The sequence below is a fragment of the Myzus persicae genome, unplaced genomic scaffold, assembly GCF_001856785.1.
Source record: "Myzus persicae strain clone G006 unplaced genomic scaffold, MPER_G0061.0, whole genome shotgun sequence".
NCBI lineage: Eukaryota > Metazoa > Arthropoda > Insecta > Hemiptera > Aphididae > Myzus > Myzus persicae.
In genome coordinates this window covers 1,867-19,726 of record NW_019104287.1, presented here as the reverse complement: position 1 = coordinate 19,726, position 17,860 = coordinate 1,867, and the positions used below count along the sequence as shown (strand labels likewise).

Genomic DNA, 17,860 nt, shown 5'->3' with positions numbered 1-17,860 from the left:
TTACGATACACTAAGTTTCTTAAATTTGATATCGTAAGTTTATGTAATTGTTTATTTTTGACCAAACATTCTGAAAGTTCTAAAAGCATATAAGTATATTAGACATGCAGTAAACACGATATTTAGTGAATGGGTGGGGGAGAAAAACTGAATTTATTATTAAGTAGGTATCTCATTTTCAGTATGATTTGTGTTCTTTGACTAGACACTATTGATAATTATTAAGCCAATCTCAATTTTTAAATTTGTGTAGATATTTTTTTCATACAAAACTTTATTAAATGTTTATTTATAATGCCTAACTAATAGTTTAATCAAAACTATAAAATAAATTATTTTTTGTCACTTATATTACAGCTTTAATTAACTGTACACATTTCAACCATACATGTATTCGTATGGTTTTAATTCGTGTACAATAGTGGGGGGAGGAATTGCATGCGATTGGTATTCTCTACACTCAATATAGAGTAAAGCTTGATCACCAGCATCACCCCACCAAAATGGGATTCATGTCACGAATCGCTCCTAGAGCAAAAATTTCAATTTCATGCGTACCTTATTATTTTACACACAGAGCAGAAATAAAATGTACCAACATTTTTTTTTTATAGCACTATTAATATATTATGTACGTGTAAGCAAAAAATTAAACACTGCACAGGAATACAGTATAATATAATAAGGGCCCATTATCTACAAACTTCTTACCCATATAAAAACAAATTACCTATAGGTACCCAGTTCGTACCATATATTTGATATTCACGAGAAGCATAACTCAAGATGAAAAAAATATATTCATCAAATACTCTGCTGCGCCAATAAATTGTAAAGAGTCTTATGGTATACGTGTAAAATAAATATTTTTATAATGCCTAATATTGCACAATGGCAACCGTCTGAAAACAGTGTAGAAAATGTTCTGTACACGCACTGCGGATAGTACACGAAAATCCTATTTCCGTACAGATATCACAATAACAATAATATAGTAATATGCGTGTAATGTATATGATGGTGATTAACAATAAGTATTAGCTTGAGCAAAATGAAGAGATCCGCTGGTACAATACTGCGAAATATATGGTGGGCGTCTTAAATATTGTTGATGTTTACATGATGGTTATTATAATATCACATGGGTATGGTACATTATGCGCAAGGTAGAAGTTGAAATGAAGCGATTGTTTTGGAAGGCTTTTAGTATAAAAACGAAGAAGAACTGTTAGTTTAAACTTGAGTGCAGCGATGTAGGGGCGCGTAGGGTTACAGGCACAACGATGATTTGTTTATGTGCCACGCAGAGGACGAGATAAACGGTTATACACTTCACCAGTTACTATAGTAACATGTGAAAATTCAATTGTTATATATATATATTTGTGCGCGCGCGTGTGTGTGTGTGGTGTACATCCTACATAAACTAATATATACATCAAGAGGGTGAAAAAAATAAGGATTCTGTAGCCTACCTTTTAATTACGCTAAAACGTTGTATCAGAGTCGATGGACCAGTGAATAACGCCAACGCCCAAGAGAGGTGGAGATTAGAGTACATTTGCTTTTAGTCTTCATATGAGGGTACATAATAATTTTTTTAAACAGCAATATTTATAGGTACCTTTTAACCTTTATGTAAATTAAAAATTGCACAATATAAAATAAAACACCGTCATTTTTCAGTTTGTTAACTATTATGCATAATTGATTTAAGTTATAAAGCAATAAAACACGTTTTGTATAAAATAAATTACTACATTTTAACGATAAATATTATGTCAAAGCCTATATTATTGTTCGAAATACTAATTAATTAGTGGATGAAAATGTATTATGATTGTATAGGTATGTATATACAGTAATACTACAGTATAGGTACCTACCAATTAAGTAACATTTCAAGTAAAAAAAAAACTTCTAATTACCTACCTACTTAATTTAATTTGAATTTTCATTACCTATAACTTATAACTTATTATAAAAAGAATAATTCTATCAATTAATAGTTTCATTAATGCAGCTTATCTAAATCATAGCATTTAAAATTCATTCTCAATTAAGTAATTTAGTAATAAATAAAAATTATAAGGAATCTAATAAAATATTATATAAAAAGTATACTTTAATACTTGAGTTATAACATTGTGACATTTAAAAGTCAATATATTTTTTAAAATACCTCTTATTATTGTCTCAATTCATAAGAAAACTATATTCATAGAATAATAAGACACAAACACAATTCAGTGGCCATCATTATTTAATTAACAATTCGACGTTCAGAAGTTACGTTAATTATCAATCATATATCATAATATAAAAGTATTTATAGATTTTATCTTTTTACACGACATAATAGTTGCAATAATAATTTTTATGAGATTAAATATTCATATTTGCAGGCTTGCAGCTGTTTTAGTATTTCGTGGTTTCTGCAAAGAAAACAACAAATCATAGTATTTTAATCAAATTATATATTATTATATTATTATTATTATTCAATTATTGAGATATATTTTTTTCCATGATTCAAAATAATATATTTTTACTCAAAACTTATTTATCCCGACGATTTATTAAATCTAAATACATGTAACTATTAAGAGTATTATATAAATTAAATAATTTACTTACCATGGGCTAATATAAGGCCTATGCAATCTACTAGACCTAAGCTACAGCTAGCGGTGGACTAATAATATATACGCCTTTTTTATTGTTACCTTATTTTAATAATACTTTTGACAACAAACATGAAATAATGCATAATATTATATCAAATATAACCTCTATAAAGGTAAAGGACAAGATTGCCGGTCCTGTATAGTTGGGAGTGAAGGGCGAAGAAAAAGAAGAAGATTCAAAATATACAACATAATAATAATATGTTACATTCTCATAATATAGTCATGTATAGGATCGTAATAGCATAGTTCATTTGAATTTAAAAAGTATAGAGGCCAGAGATAAAATACATAAGATCATACAAGCATTATAATATATTATAATATTATTTAGAATGTCAAACCTAATATGCTGCTTTTGATAATAATAACAATAATGCTATGTTTTAATTATATATCATTTAAAGTAAAAAATTAATATAAAGATATAGAATATGTTTTTTTAAATATAAAATAAGTGATTTGAGCAGTATAAATATTTACAAATAAAACTGAATAAAAATGTCCTATAATACGTTGGTAGTCGTTGCTGTCATATATTTATCGGTACATTAAGACGTGGTGAACGATGTTCTGTACACGTTATAGTCTTCATTGGTGAAAATAAACAAATAAATAAAGTTAAAGCTAGAACTTAAATTTATTTGACTTTTTTAATTATCTAATATTATTTAATTTTCTTATAACAATAACTCAAGTTTTATTTTTACTTTCCCACAGTTCATATTACAATATAGTAATGATAGTAATCGGGATAAGATAATGTTTAATTGTAATATATGCTTACATAATATAGGTACTTAAAAAATTTTTTCGATCAAAAGCCAGAAACGGGTGAGAACTGTTCAACACAAGGTACCTAGAACCTACCTATATTATAATACATTTCTATAAATCCTAAAACCGAACACGATTTTCTCATTTCACATTTATAATGACTCTTGTCGTTTTCGTTCATTGCTCCCCAACGGCGATTAAAACCAATTGTTATTTAGTGACAAAATGGCGTTTAATTTGTAAAACGTAAATAAACCCAACAGAAAAACTCATTTATTGCAAAAGAAATAATAATAACATTTAGTCGAGTCACTGGACATTAAATAGATACATCGTATAACCAATTGTGCGTAAACGCTGGCGTTTTGATCCTTTGAATGAATAAAAACAATTCGCTCGGAATCGCATAGTGTACTTGTGTCAAGTACCTAAAAGAAAGTATCGTAACATAGGTACCTACCTATAAAACTATATGTTTTAGATCGTTCGATAAATGTATCAATCTACATGACTACATCAATGTAAAATTATTTTAATTTCCAAAATGAAATTGCGCAGTGTTGATAATAGTTACATATAGCTATTCCAAAATCGTATTAGGTATTAAATATGAATCTAGCGAGAACTGCAATTTTGATTTATTTTTTGATCAATAAAGAAAAAACACAAACTTTTTTAAACAGCATTGACATCGTCATGTCAGTGTTAATAACTAATTATGCTCATGAACCAATACAATAATGTTTGTGATAGTATTTTGATTGGAATAGTGTATTACAGGTTAATATCTCAACCAAATTAAGATATCATTATTGAATAATATGTTGATGGACCATTATACAAGAGACCAGAAGGTAGTTCCGCGGATTCGAGTGATTTGACACAACCACGAAACGTATACCTACGAAATAGTTTGTTTTTCTCAGCGATTCAATATCCATGATGATTTACCAAGCACAACCACCCCAATTGTTTCTTCAATAATTTATTTATTCAAATTCTGATTTTTGAAACTTTTAAATATGCTCAATGAGCCAATTTTTTTAAATTCTTGAATTTTTTTGTTCTACCTAAGGAGTATTCTGTGGCGATATAAACTTTATTTTTATTTCAAATGAGAGTACTAATTTATTACTGTAAATTATTAAGTGCGTAGTAGTCAAATTCGCAGTCCACAAGCTTTTTTTTGGCTATTCTTAGAAGACATCATATATACTAAATAATGTTAGTATTATAAGTATGATAAATTAAAAAAAACCTAAGGATAGCGCGGTGGCAGTACTAATCTATAATTATTCAATAATGTGATAACTTGTTTATTATATTATATCATTATAATATGTTTGTTATAAAATAATATAAAATAATATTTTTTTCTTTTATCCCCTATAATATTTATAAATGTGTAAATTTACCAACCAACTACAAATGACTGGACCACCCTGATTTAGTCGATTATTTTTTTAAATATGTGGATGCGTCTATTCGAAATTTGAATAATAAGTTTCTCAGTTATTAATACGTTAATACTAAATTTTAAAACTGAATGGTCCTTAAAAAAATATAAAATAAATATAACATTGGATAATGGATATAATAGGTATTTATTATACTTGGATCATTTTTCAAACTATTAATATAGGAATCAGTAACTTATATCTTACAATTACAAACCCATTATTATGGACCTTTTATTCTTAGTATACAAAGTTAAATAACTTAAAAACCACACGAACAAATTTTGGTTTTGATACGTCAACATTTTAAGAAAAAAATACCCTCTAAATAATTTATTGTAGAAAAGAAGAAAGGAGTTCTCATTTGAAAAACAGGAAATTTGTATCTCCATAGTACACTTTTTGAGTAGTATAAAACATTTCAAGAACTTAAAGAGAAGAAAATAAAGTCTATTTAAAATTTCCAAAAAACAGATTTTGAATAACTGCAATATTGAATGAAAAAAGGGTGAGTATGTTTGAAGAATCTCCCTGTATATATTTTTACTTATGTGTAATTGGTGAATACGTAGTAATAGGAACTTACTTTATACTATTTTACTGTAAGTCTGTAACCATTAAAACCATGCGTGACCTGGATCTGCAGTGTGTGCCAGGTGCTAGGCTGTTGAGTACAAGCATATGGTATAACTGACATATTTTCCGAATGACTCAACAATCGTATTATATCAAATAATAATTAATATTTGTTAATAAAATGTAATATGTAATAGTTCATAAATACCTATATACATACGAATTGTATACCTATACCGATACCAATTTTAAGCTTCGCTCGACATATCAGTGGCAAATTATAATTTTAAAGAAATCTGTACTATATACTTACTAACTAACTTGTGGAAAGTTTTCATTTTTAATCTGGTTCTTTTGAAAACAGATTCAAAAAAACGTTGCATTACTTGAATTCATTAACTAGCATCCATTGATTTTGACTTTATGCATCGCAATCTGAAAAAATATTGTACCTATACCAACTTTGTAGATTGCCTAAAATTTAATTGATCTAACTTTTACGTATAAATAATAAATATATAATTATTATTATAACCATTAACCACCCTGCATTATTGCCGACAACTTCTAAAAATTACTTTCATTATTTGCGGACATTGTACAATTATTTAGAATATTAAAGTAGCTTAATTGTATAGCTCATATTTTTTTGTTTTTTTTATCGTTAACATTTTCACTATAATATAATAGTTTAAATTAAGGAAAAAATTTAAAAGACATATCTTTCACAGAACTTAACCGGGTCAGTTCTCAACTAGTAAAACAAAGCAATCTTTTCTCTTAAATTGTTTTCTTTTCCTGTGGTTTTTTTGTTCGGCTATGTTGCTGAGCTCGAAGTTATGTAAATTTCACTATGAATTCTAAGTGAAATTCCTATTAAGAGAACGCTGTACAGACATTATTGTGGCCTCCGTCTTACAAGAGCGTAACATAGCACATTTTACGAGTTGTGAGTATTTTAAGATGGATAAACAATTTACAATTTACAATTTTAAGATACTCATCTTAAAAACTCGCTTTAAAATGTAAATATAATTTTAAAAAACCAAGAGCTGCCCTAGATAATAATCTGACCTTTTAATTTTATAAGAGTTCAATTTCTCTAATTTTTAAACTTACGGGGCTAAACGTGATCTGCTGAGCTTAAAATTTGATATGTGGCGCGCTTGTAAGACGGAGATAACAAAATGTCTGTGTAGAATCCACTTAAAACAAAAATGCTTGGGTGAGCTGCATCAAAACTCACATCTAATTATTATGCATGAAACTTTCATAACTATTTGAAATTACTCTAAACTCAGCCCAAGTATTAGTAAGAAATAATTCATCTTGTTCAATATCAAATGTTTCCATGATATAATCATTAAATTTATCTAATTTATTTAGTAAAATATTACCTGATTCGAGTATTATTAAATAACACCGAGGACCCAACTCGTGTTTAATTTAAACGATCAAATATCTCGGGACCCAACTCAAGTTTTTCCCCAAGTTGCGAGTTGATAAATTGTATAAGGCTCTGTGGCGCAGCGATAACAAACAAGTACCAATTTTTTAATACATTTCATACTACAGGAACTCCCTCCCAGCACATTAATTACTTTTTGAATTATTTAGTTGTATTCATTTTTATTTAATTAATGCCAATTTTATAATTGTATTGTTAAAGATAATATATGTTAATAAAATAAATACAAACAAAAATCCAAAGCCCAAGAGGGAAGGACATGCATTCGTCGCCTGTGTACATGCTACTTAGCTGTACTTAATGCCTCTACTATAGTCCTATAATTGTATCCAATTGTATTTAACCTTTATGATATCGTTTACAGTCCCTCAGGGAGGTGATACCACACGTCAAAAAGGACCGGCGGCTGTCAAAAATCGAAACTCTCACTTTGGCCAAAAACTACATCATAGCCCTGACAAAGATCATATGTGAAATGAGAGGCGAACTGGATCCATTCAAGGACTCGCAGGAAGAATCCGGTGGTGCAGCTGTGTCCTCAGCCTCCACGAACACAGGGCCATCGTCGTCTATAGCGGCGGCAACAGCTGCGGCGGCCGAAATCGACAGACGGCTACAATTAGCGTTACAAAACTCTGACGAATCAATGGACCTTTCTTAATGGACGACGAAGCAGCCTCCTGTGTGGCCGCCACCATCATGACCACAAATCCATCGCAACCACCACCAACCGTACTTACATATTATAATTTGCTTATCTATAGTATGTAAGATACTTATAAAGATGTGTAGATACAACTCAAAAGTCAGTTTTCTCCGTTTCTATCATTTCATAGCCCATAGGTATACACACGAAAACGTTTTCCTCAACCAAAAATCATTAATAATAATAGTGTAGGTACCTATCTGTAGTCGCATGTTACAGATAATGTCCCAATTGGCCATAGCTTTTTAGTTTTTACACAAAGGGTTATCAATCAACAACTAGTTTTCTAGTCAGTAAAAAAAATCGAAACACCAATACACGCTAATAACTATTAATTATAACTATTTTATTATTATTAAACTATATTTTAGACATAGAAAAAATATTATAATTTTATGTAAAACGTATAAAATGGCATTATTTTTGGATTCATATAATATAGTAGGTAATATATAAGTATTTGTCTATATTACATTCATTTATGAAGGTCTATGTAACTTAATGTCTGTATGAAATACAGTTATGATCATTACATGAAATAATATAACAATAATATTTTATCGTACCTATGCGATACGAAATTAATTATTTAATTTCATCCACCTCGTCCGTGTTTGATATATTCATCAAATTGTAAAACATAAATGGCAACTAAAAAAATAGTGATTATAAGCTCGTAATTATCATGATTTAAAAAACCTTTAGAAAATTCAAAATAATAATGGATTTCAAGGTGCTCAAATAAAAACTAAAATCCTCGTTAATTTAAATTTATATACTCTGACTTTCTCTGTTTCCTTCCATTTATTATACATGTGACATACCCCATCTCCTTAAAATAATACGTCACAATTGAATTTAAATAAAAAATAAAGTTTTCATAAACACTAATAAAATATTATCGTTATTAATTAATTTATCTCAAAGAAGAATACTGAGCCTGTAGAACCCTGCTAGAAGTAGGTATGTCTTCCGGAGGGCCTGAATGGTTTAAAGTGTTTAAACGCAATAGATAACTATTTATTATAATAATCAATGAGTATAAATAGTATTATATGTTTATTTTTTAGACATATTTTATCTTTATGTAAATTACAAGGTTTAAACCATACAACTATAATACAAGTGTGTTTATATAACTGTATTATTTATGGTGGATAATAAAATAATACAGATAAACAATGTGTCAGTAAAATATGGTTATTGTTTAACTAATATTGAATTGTATTGATGTATAAATAATACTTTATAACATATTATATATATTTCTTAGGTCAATATCTTATATAATACCTATTTTATTTATAAAACCCGTACCGGAATTTTTAAAACTTTTTGAACTCTGGGTTTCCTGTGTACCTAAAAAAATATTCTGGGGGTCCTAAAAAACATGCCACTAAGATTCTTACTTATTTTTATTAAAAAACAAATGTTTTATTATTTATGATGTATAGAAATTTAAACAAATCTTTAGCTGTCCAAATAATCCTTAAGATATTTCTATAGTTCTAATTCGTGATCTAGTCATCTGAGCGCGTCACTAATATTATGCTAACTATTCTGTTTATGCCATTTGGCATTTATGGTACTTCGATATCCGCATAATGTCGAGGATAGGTACTGTTTTAAGTCGACGGCGCCCTGGTTTACAACAACGTAAAGCCATAAAGGTAATATATTACGGGGTACCTAACTCGTATACGCCTACTAGTCGATGTATGATGAAAGCTTTTATTACCCGTTTTTTATTTCTTGGAATAACATTTAGCTTCAAAACTATTTATTTTTAATAACCATACACATAATGTTAACTAAAGTAAACATATTTTACCGTGATATAATTTATTGTTACCAAAATTCAATAAAAAAACAAAATTTTTTTTAAGAACATGTATAAAATGATAAGCCTTATAAACAAATCAATGAATCTAATATTATTATTATTAATATTAATAAATAAATAAATAAATAATTATTATAAATGTTAATCGAAATATTGTATACTATACCTACGTACTAGCTTATTTTAATTTAAACAAATACCAAATAAAACTATAATAATCTTTTTTAATTATTTTTCTAGAAGTGTCAAAATTATTAAAAATTTATTTAGTTAAATCATTTTTATGAATATTTGAAATGCGTTTAATATATTTTGCTCGATATAAATTAAATATACGGTGAGCATGCTTAAAATATATTGTTAGAAACGCCTGCCCATCACCTAATTAGTACCACTCTAAAATTATTATCTATTACATAGAAAAATATAGATTATATTATACTTTAAAAATTTTCTTTAAGTAAAATGTTTTTATTAAATGTAAATGTATACTTTTTATTTATTTATTTTGTATGTTATTAATAACCAAGTGTTTATACACCGCTGGTTTTAAACTCTTATTATGTAGAGGGTGTACTAGTAATTTTAAAAATCCCAATACATTATGTCAACGATATGACGTATCCTACTTTATATTATTGTGGAATAATTCATATACTTATTATAGTGATGGTATTATATAATAAAACAAATATAATTTAAATAAATATATTGTTCTCAATATTATTCCTATATAGTCAAATAAATATTATATTTTTGTTTAACACAAAAAATCGTATTCATTTTATTGTATCCTACTTTATATTATTGTGGAATAATTCATATACTTATTATAGTGATGGTATTATATAATAAAACAAATATAATTTAAATAAATATATTGTTCTCAATATTATTCCTATATAGTCAAATAAATATTATATTTTTGTTTAACACAAAAAATCGTATTCATTTTATATCTCCCGCCTACTCTTAATCTGCAGGTATACTGCAGCATGTAGTATCCAATGAAAAATGTTGTTAGGTATTTATTATACAGATACTTTACTACATGCTTAAAAAAAAAATATGTGGTACCTATGAAGTGTAACCCACCATATTAAGGTAAATATTTAATAATGAAACATTCAAGCACAAACGTTATAGAATCCATTTAACTCTATAAATTTTATAAATAGAGTAAATTGACTTGTTATCAAATTTTAAATTAAGAATATTATTAGATATCTCTAGTAGGTTTATTTTTTATATTTTAATTTTAAAGAGTTATCGGCATTTTAAAATTGTTCGTTGTTCATGGATACCTACACCCCTTATTTAAATGCTCATAACACACTTTAAAATTCAAATATAAAAACGAACCTAAGTTATTCACCAGATAATAATCTTATTTTTAAATTTGATAATAGGTGACCATTCACTCAAATAATAAATGTAACATACAATTATAAATGTATTATTCAGAAAGTACAATTCGATACCTATGTTATGCATTTGTAAAGCGGAGATAATGAAGTGAGTGTACCCATTGTACATACAATACTAAACAAAAAATAAAAAAGGGTTGAATTATAACATAAAACATTTAATGTAGCTGTAGTATGTAGAACTAGAAGCTCTAGAAGCGAGGGCAAAGTGTGTTATTATATTATCGTACCTACCTTCTATTGGTCATATTATTATAGCCTATTGCCTATAGGTATTGACAGGCCAATTTTACCCAAGCACCTGAGGACCAAATAATCAAAGGGCCCGCTTTATTATACATTGACTGCCTATCTATACTGCTTAAACACGTTGGTCGTTGAGTGCCACGGTCGGCATGTAGTTGACAATTAGTGTAGGCATCTTTATGCCGTTAATGGCTTATAAATTCACTCAGCCATCAGAGATTCAGAGCAATGCTTCTGTTTTCATTTGTGGTTATTCAGTAAAATGAATACTTTTAAACTGAGTGTTTGGATTGAGTTTTCATTAATTATTTGCAAAACTAGGTACGTTTTCATTCCCCAGGAAACAGTTATGGTCGACGGCAATCGAAATACTACCTAGGTATATTATTTTATACCTATTATAGTATTATTTTCATAATTTAAATTTTTTTTAATAAGAAATATTAATTAAAATACTATTTACTATTAAAATAAGGTGCATACAATAATATAATTTAATGTCGTGTAAAAATGTAAAAATGATTATTATTTATGGAAAGCCGCTTTAGGTAAGTGTAACAACTATAATTTTAGTATTTATGCTATAGTTATTAAGAGCTACCAGCACATTTTTGTAAAACTTATGTGGATTGAATATCCTGAAATAGAATGTACATAAAAAAGGGGCCCCTTGCTCAGTGGCGTAGCCAGGATTTTTTTTCGGGGGGGGGGGGGATCAATTTTTTACACAGCGGTGGTTTAGTTTTTGATTGAGTACCATAAACCATTAAAATAGTTGTAGCCCCCTCAGCCTCCCCCATGGCTACGCCACTGCCCTTGCTTGATTCAGCCAGGGCCGCAAAATATCTCTCGACCGGCCTAGGTAAGCATTAATATAGGTGGTACCTGATATCTTAGATCATATAAGTGTAAGTATTAGACTAGTACCTATAGATAGTAGTATATTATCCTAGCCCTATAAGTTATAAATATGATAAGATGATAATCATAGGGGCAAATAGACAAATTATTTTGGGGGGAATAAAGCCCCTCCTATATTTTCTAAAAATTATAAATGCTCAGTACTAATTACTGGCTTTTGAACTGGGGGGACTTGGCAGAAATGTGGGGAGACTAAGTCCCCTCAAGCCCCCCCCCTATTTGCACCAATGATGATAATATTCAATACGATACATAGCTAAGTAGCTAACTACCAACTAGTCGGATATAGTTATGTGAAGTGTAGCTACCTATTATAGGAGTATTGGCTATTATGCCTACTGAAAAAATTGTAATAAAAAATAGGTATATTAAAAACTATTTTTTTTTTTACTCTACAAATGTCTACTGCTACTTTGCAATCTACAAGTCTACATCATGAAACCGATTCAATGACATTCATCTAATCGTCTTTTAAATGATAGGAAGAACTGAAAAGCTACTTTACGGGGTTACAAGAATATTTATCCTATACACAAGGTTAAATTTTTCAAGTCCAAAGTAAATCAGTCTATTATTTTTAATATTCAATGTACTTTTATTCCGTAAGAAGTCATCTTAATGACTTAATATGACACTGATTATATCACTATAACTTATTGTTAAGGGGATCGGTGGCGGTGACGACTGTCTTTGTCTAACACACGCGCAACATAAGAATTCAGAGGTGTTTTTTGGCAAATTTACCTATTGATAAAGTGAAGCGATAAGAATTCTGAAAACAGATTTGAATTTGTTGTCAAGTCTACTTGAGATCGGTCAGTCTACATTTTTGATTTTAGATTCTGAGTGAAACGATAAAAAAAAAATAAAAAATAAAAAAACATTCATCGTTTCACTCAGAATCTAAAATCAAAATGTAGACTGACCGATCTCAAGTAGACTTGAGTACTTGACGACAAATTCAAATCTGTTTTCAGAATTCTTATCGCTTCACTTTGTCAATCGGTAAGTTTGCCGAAAAACACCTCTGAATTCTTATGTTAGACAAACGTGTGCTAGACAAAGACAGTCGTCACCGCCACCGATCCCCTTAAATATTTCAGTGATGACCGTACGGTTGTGGAAGAACATTTCAAACTACGCATCTAGTACAAAATAATAAATAATAGCTATTCAGTACCTATATACCATTGATTAAATATACTTAATTAATATTTAATCAATGCATAAACTACTTTTCAACTAAATATTTATTAAGGAAAATGTATTTTTCAAATGAACATCTACTCAAAAAATGCCCAAATGTACTTTAGAATTAGCTCTGGTTCAAAAATATATAGGTATTACATTTTTTTCAAAATGTATACTTCAACCAATCAAATAAATCAATAGGTATAATATTATAATTTAACAGTAGTGAAAATAACTTAGCAATTTTTATTACACATGTGTATGAGAACAAGTAAATATTTAAATTGATATTTAATAACCTAATTTGAGATATATTTTTATAAAATATTTAGTACTTTAAATTAGTATCACTCAAGCCATTGGGTATGATATAAACTCTTAAATATTATAAATACTTTAATATTTTTACTTAATATATTATTATGAAAAAAAAAACACACACAAATATTTGATCAATAAACATATAATTATATAAGTAATTAAAATATGTATATACACATGTAGGTAAATACTAAATAGGCAAATTTAATAATATATTTAAATATTTTTATAAAAAATAATAGTCACTAATAAGCAGGGCTCTGAAGTTATAGCAACAAAAAGAAACTTTAGGCGTTTTAATATGTACTATAAAATATTAAAATACTTTTTTATCATAATATTTATGTATAGTAGTATAATGGTATATCATATTATACAGTAGATATATGGTGGATGTAGAAATTAAGAACAGCCTGTTCCTTTACTACAATAATAGTTCACTTCAATAGTTAAATATACAAATGTTTCCAATAAATTTCCAAGCATTCTAATTTTGGACATTAATAATAAACAAATACAGTGTGATCATGATTTAAGGTAACACACAATATTTTGGCCCGATGAACTTGTATTGAAATAAATTTATGGGGGAACATAGGTGGTATTGAAATTCATATTTTATGAAATTTTTAATACTTACGGTGATCATTCGATTTTGAACTTAGAGCCAAGTATTATGAGTCAAATCAACTTGAAAAAATTCAATCAATCCAAATGATGTGCTAAAAATTGGTGCTACCATTAAAACATACATTTTGCGCTGCGCATATGCGCAGCTTAAGTGTAGAAATTTGAAAATTTTACAAAATATGTACTTCAATACCCCCTAGGTTCCTCCCAAAATTCATTTCAATACAAGTTTGTTCGGCAGAAATATTTAGCGTTATCTTAAATTGTGATCACACTCTACAACAAAAAATCAAAAAAATGTGTTTCATTTCATTTTTTTGTGAGTATGCCAAAAAATAGCAAAAATTAGCACTTAAAATTCAAAATAAGCAAAATAACACTATAAACAGTTAATGTTAAAATTACCAAAATACAATTTTATATATATTAGTGAAGTGTGAAACAAATGTGTTTTAAACCTTCCTTTAGATTTTCTAAGACTTAAAAAAAATATATGCATTTGCTAGAACTTTCAAACCCTGCTAAAAGTATACACTTTTTAACACATATTTGATCAATAATCATCAAATTTATTTATTTTTATGATTATTTATTTATAATATTATACCAAATAAGCCGTTTTAAAAAAGTAAAAAAAAATAGTTTTAAATAAATTTACATTTTTATAATGATTATTAATAGTTATTTGTGATTTTATGGTTTTAAATAACAGTAGCTTAATAATCACATTACATGTGTCAATACATGTGGTGATAATGTATTTACTCCTTCTACTGAAGCCTCAAAATAATCATTAAAAAATAAATAAATTAAATATATATGTATGATTAGTTTGAACTTCAAGAGGGGTAGATAGGAAAATGGCAAGAGAAGAATGCATTAAACTTGCAACTTGTTCACAATGTCTACACATATACCTATTCATACAACAGTCAACTAACATGGAGCTAGAAATTAAAAGTATTTCATATCCTATTGGAATATTATTAAAATTAAAATAGATAACTAATTATTGTATTAATTAAACAATAATTTGTAATACTGTTAAAGAAAAATTAAACATTACATTTTTAATTTAAATGCCATTTTGTTTTTTTAAATTTTGATCAAGTTATATCATGTTTGAGTGTAAAGAATTATCATTTCTTATTTCAATGGAATCATTAAATAAAGAACTACAATAGGTCTGTGTTTGAATATTGGTAAATTCTAAATCCCCAAATAGACATTCAGACTCAGCTGTCTGAGTATAGATGTCTAAAAAGTCAAAATTGGTTTGTGTTTCCGAATCTAAAAACAATGGATCTGGATCAGTTTTAATAGAGTCACCCGTAGGATCGGTTTGAGTTTGTGCACATAATCGTTTTATAGGACTAGACGTAGCAGAAGAGAGTTTTGGATCATTGTATCTTAACATGCAATCCTTATTTTCAAATGTAGTCTGAGTTGACGAATCTGATAAAGTTTGAACATCAGTAACAGTTTGTGTCTGGGTAGATCTTTTCCTAGATTCTAATTCTTGTAAATCGTCTATATTTGGCAACAATTTTCTTGTCTTCAAAAATCTATATAAAAAAATAGGAATAAAAAAAATTATACAAACATTTTATAAAATATATCAAACTTCATAATAGTTGAGTATCCTAATCCAATGTTATGCTGTTTTCGTTTTGTATGAGTGAGAAACGCTTCTGGAGACTTGTATTGTACGCCACAATAGCAAGAATAAATTACTCCACATGTAATACGATGTGACTTTAATGTGGATTCTAAAGGAAAACCTTTTTCACAATTATCACATTTGTATTTTTTGTCGGAATGCACTTTGATACAGTGCTATAAAATTAAAAAAATATATTAACAGTTAAAAATATTCAAAGCTAAAATTGTAAACAATATTGTACAATACTTACTTGTTTGAGAAGTTTTTGAGTTTTAAACGATTTTATATATTGACCATAATGTAAGTTGTACTTACAACCCAAAATTGGGCAGTAGTATGTATCGTTAACAATTTGACCACTGTTTCTTTTTAGATCGCTTTCCGACAACACCATAACTAAACAATTTTTTGACATACCTTACAATATTCTATACTTACACTTACCACAAATTGTATGTCAATACTACAAAAATAACCTTAAATGCGCGTAATCAAAGTTAATATGAATTAAATAGAACACGGTCCAGACCGTGAGACAGACTATTGATTATTGAACTAAATTCAAAACAATTTTTTAGTACAATGAAAAATAAAAATATAATTAAAACGATTTGTAACTATGGGGTGGACTGTCAAGATAACACCACAGAATAACACCAAAATCGAGATAGATTGCATAATCACGAGTGATAAGGCTTATTGATATAATTTCTATGATATTATTTTGTCAGTACTCAGAATAAAAATCCCCCGGTGAACAACCCCAGAAAAAATATCCCCTGACTACAATATTACTCACAAATACATGCAAATTATTGAACAATTAATTTTTTTAACTTTAATTACCTAGTGTACTTACCAACATTATTTATTTAATTACAAATATATACTTATAGACTATAGTGTAGTAATAAATACTTAAGAGGGCGCCACACCCGCATGCGTTGTCTCCGTCTTACAAACGAGTAACATACCAAATTTACGCTCAGCAGTTCAAGTTTTATGTCGTTAGCTTAAATATTAGATTGAATTTACCTATTATGAAACTTGATGGTAAGAACTTTATCCGTGTTTTGTTGGAAGCTTTTTTTACGATACTTCAGTTTTTAAGCGAGGTATGCTTGTATAATAAATGTAAATTAAAAATGCTCATAACTCACTTAAAAACTGAATTATTGTAAAAAAACTTCCAACAAAACACAGATAAAGTTCTCACCATCAAGTTTCATAATAGGTTAATTCACTCTAATTTCTAAGCTAACGGCATACAACTTGAACTGCTGAGCGTAAATTTGGTATGTTACTCGTTTGTAAGACGGAGACAACGCATGCGGGTGTGGCGCCCTCTTAAAAGTTAAAATTTAGAAAATTTTCAATTTTTATAGCTAAGGATTGAAAATGTAAAATATTACATACCTACGTTACTTTAAATTGCATAACTATAATGTAAATAAAATATTTTGACATATGGCATACAGTTATGGAGTAATGCAAAAAAATCAAACGCAAATAAAATACAAACATTTCAAAACATAGCACTCAGGAAACTTTTAAATGCTCCTCCTTACGTCTCAAACGACTCAAACCACACTATTCACATCGATCTAAAAATGAAATTGGTACACGAAGAAGCTATAGCCCATTACCGATGCTTCCACAATCGCCTTTTCTCTAATAGCAACCCGTTAATACGAAAAAATCTCGCAATCCTTTCTATTCCTGGAAACCCACCCAGACGTTTAAAACGAAAATGGAGTCATGACCTACTTGTTCACACCCCTCCCATCAATTAATCACAAATCAGAGCTTCAGTTGCTTAACTAATTGTATATAAAAAAAAAATCAATATTGAGTGTCATTAATGGATGACTTCTCACGTCAAGCGTATCATGTGTAAATTACTCTAACCATATAAACTTATTGTGCACCTAAGGTATAGATGGTTTA

The 17,860-nt window shown here is 28.2% G+C and overlaps 2 protein-coding genes across 2 annotated transcripts in view; one reads left to right on the top strand and one right to left on the bottom strand.

The window, feature by feature from the left end:
- The window catches only part of LOC111040887 (protein dimmed-like), a 47,170-nt gene extending 37,734 nt beyond the window's left edge, over window positions 1-9,436 (top strand). Inside the window, exon 4 of the mRNA XM_022324953.1 lies at window positions 7,330-9,436. Coding sequence (XP_022180645.1) covers window positions 7,330-7,626 — 297 coding nt within the window. The 3' untranslated portion in view covers window positions 7,627-9,436. The remainder of the gene's footprint in view (window positions 1-7,329) is intronic.
- Window positions 9,437-14,232: 4,796 nt separating this feature from the next.
- On the bottom strand, window positions 14,233-16,576 carry LOC111040886 (ATM interactor). The gene is made up of 3 exons (XM_022324952.1): window positions 16,164-16,576; window positions 15,875-16,086; window positions 14,233-15,815 (listed from the first exon to the last, which is right to left on the bottom strand). Exons 1-3 carry the CDS (start codon window positions 16,326-16,328, stop codon window positions 15,362-15,364), a joined length of 831 nt encoding a protein of 276 aa, XP_022180644.1. The 5' UTR covers window positions 16,329-16,576; the 3' UTR covers window positions 14,233-15,361.
- Between the last annotated feature and the right edge of the window lie 1,284 nt (window positions 16,577-17,860).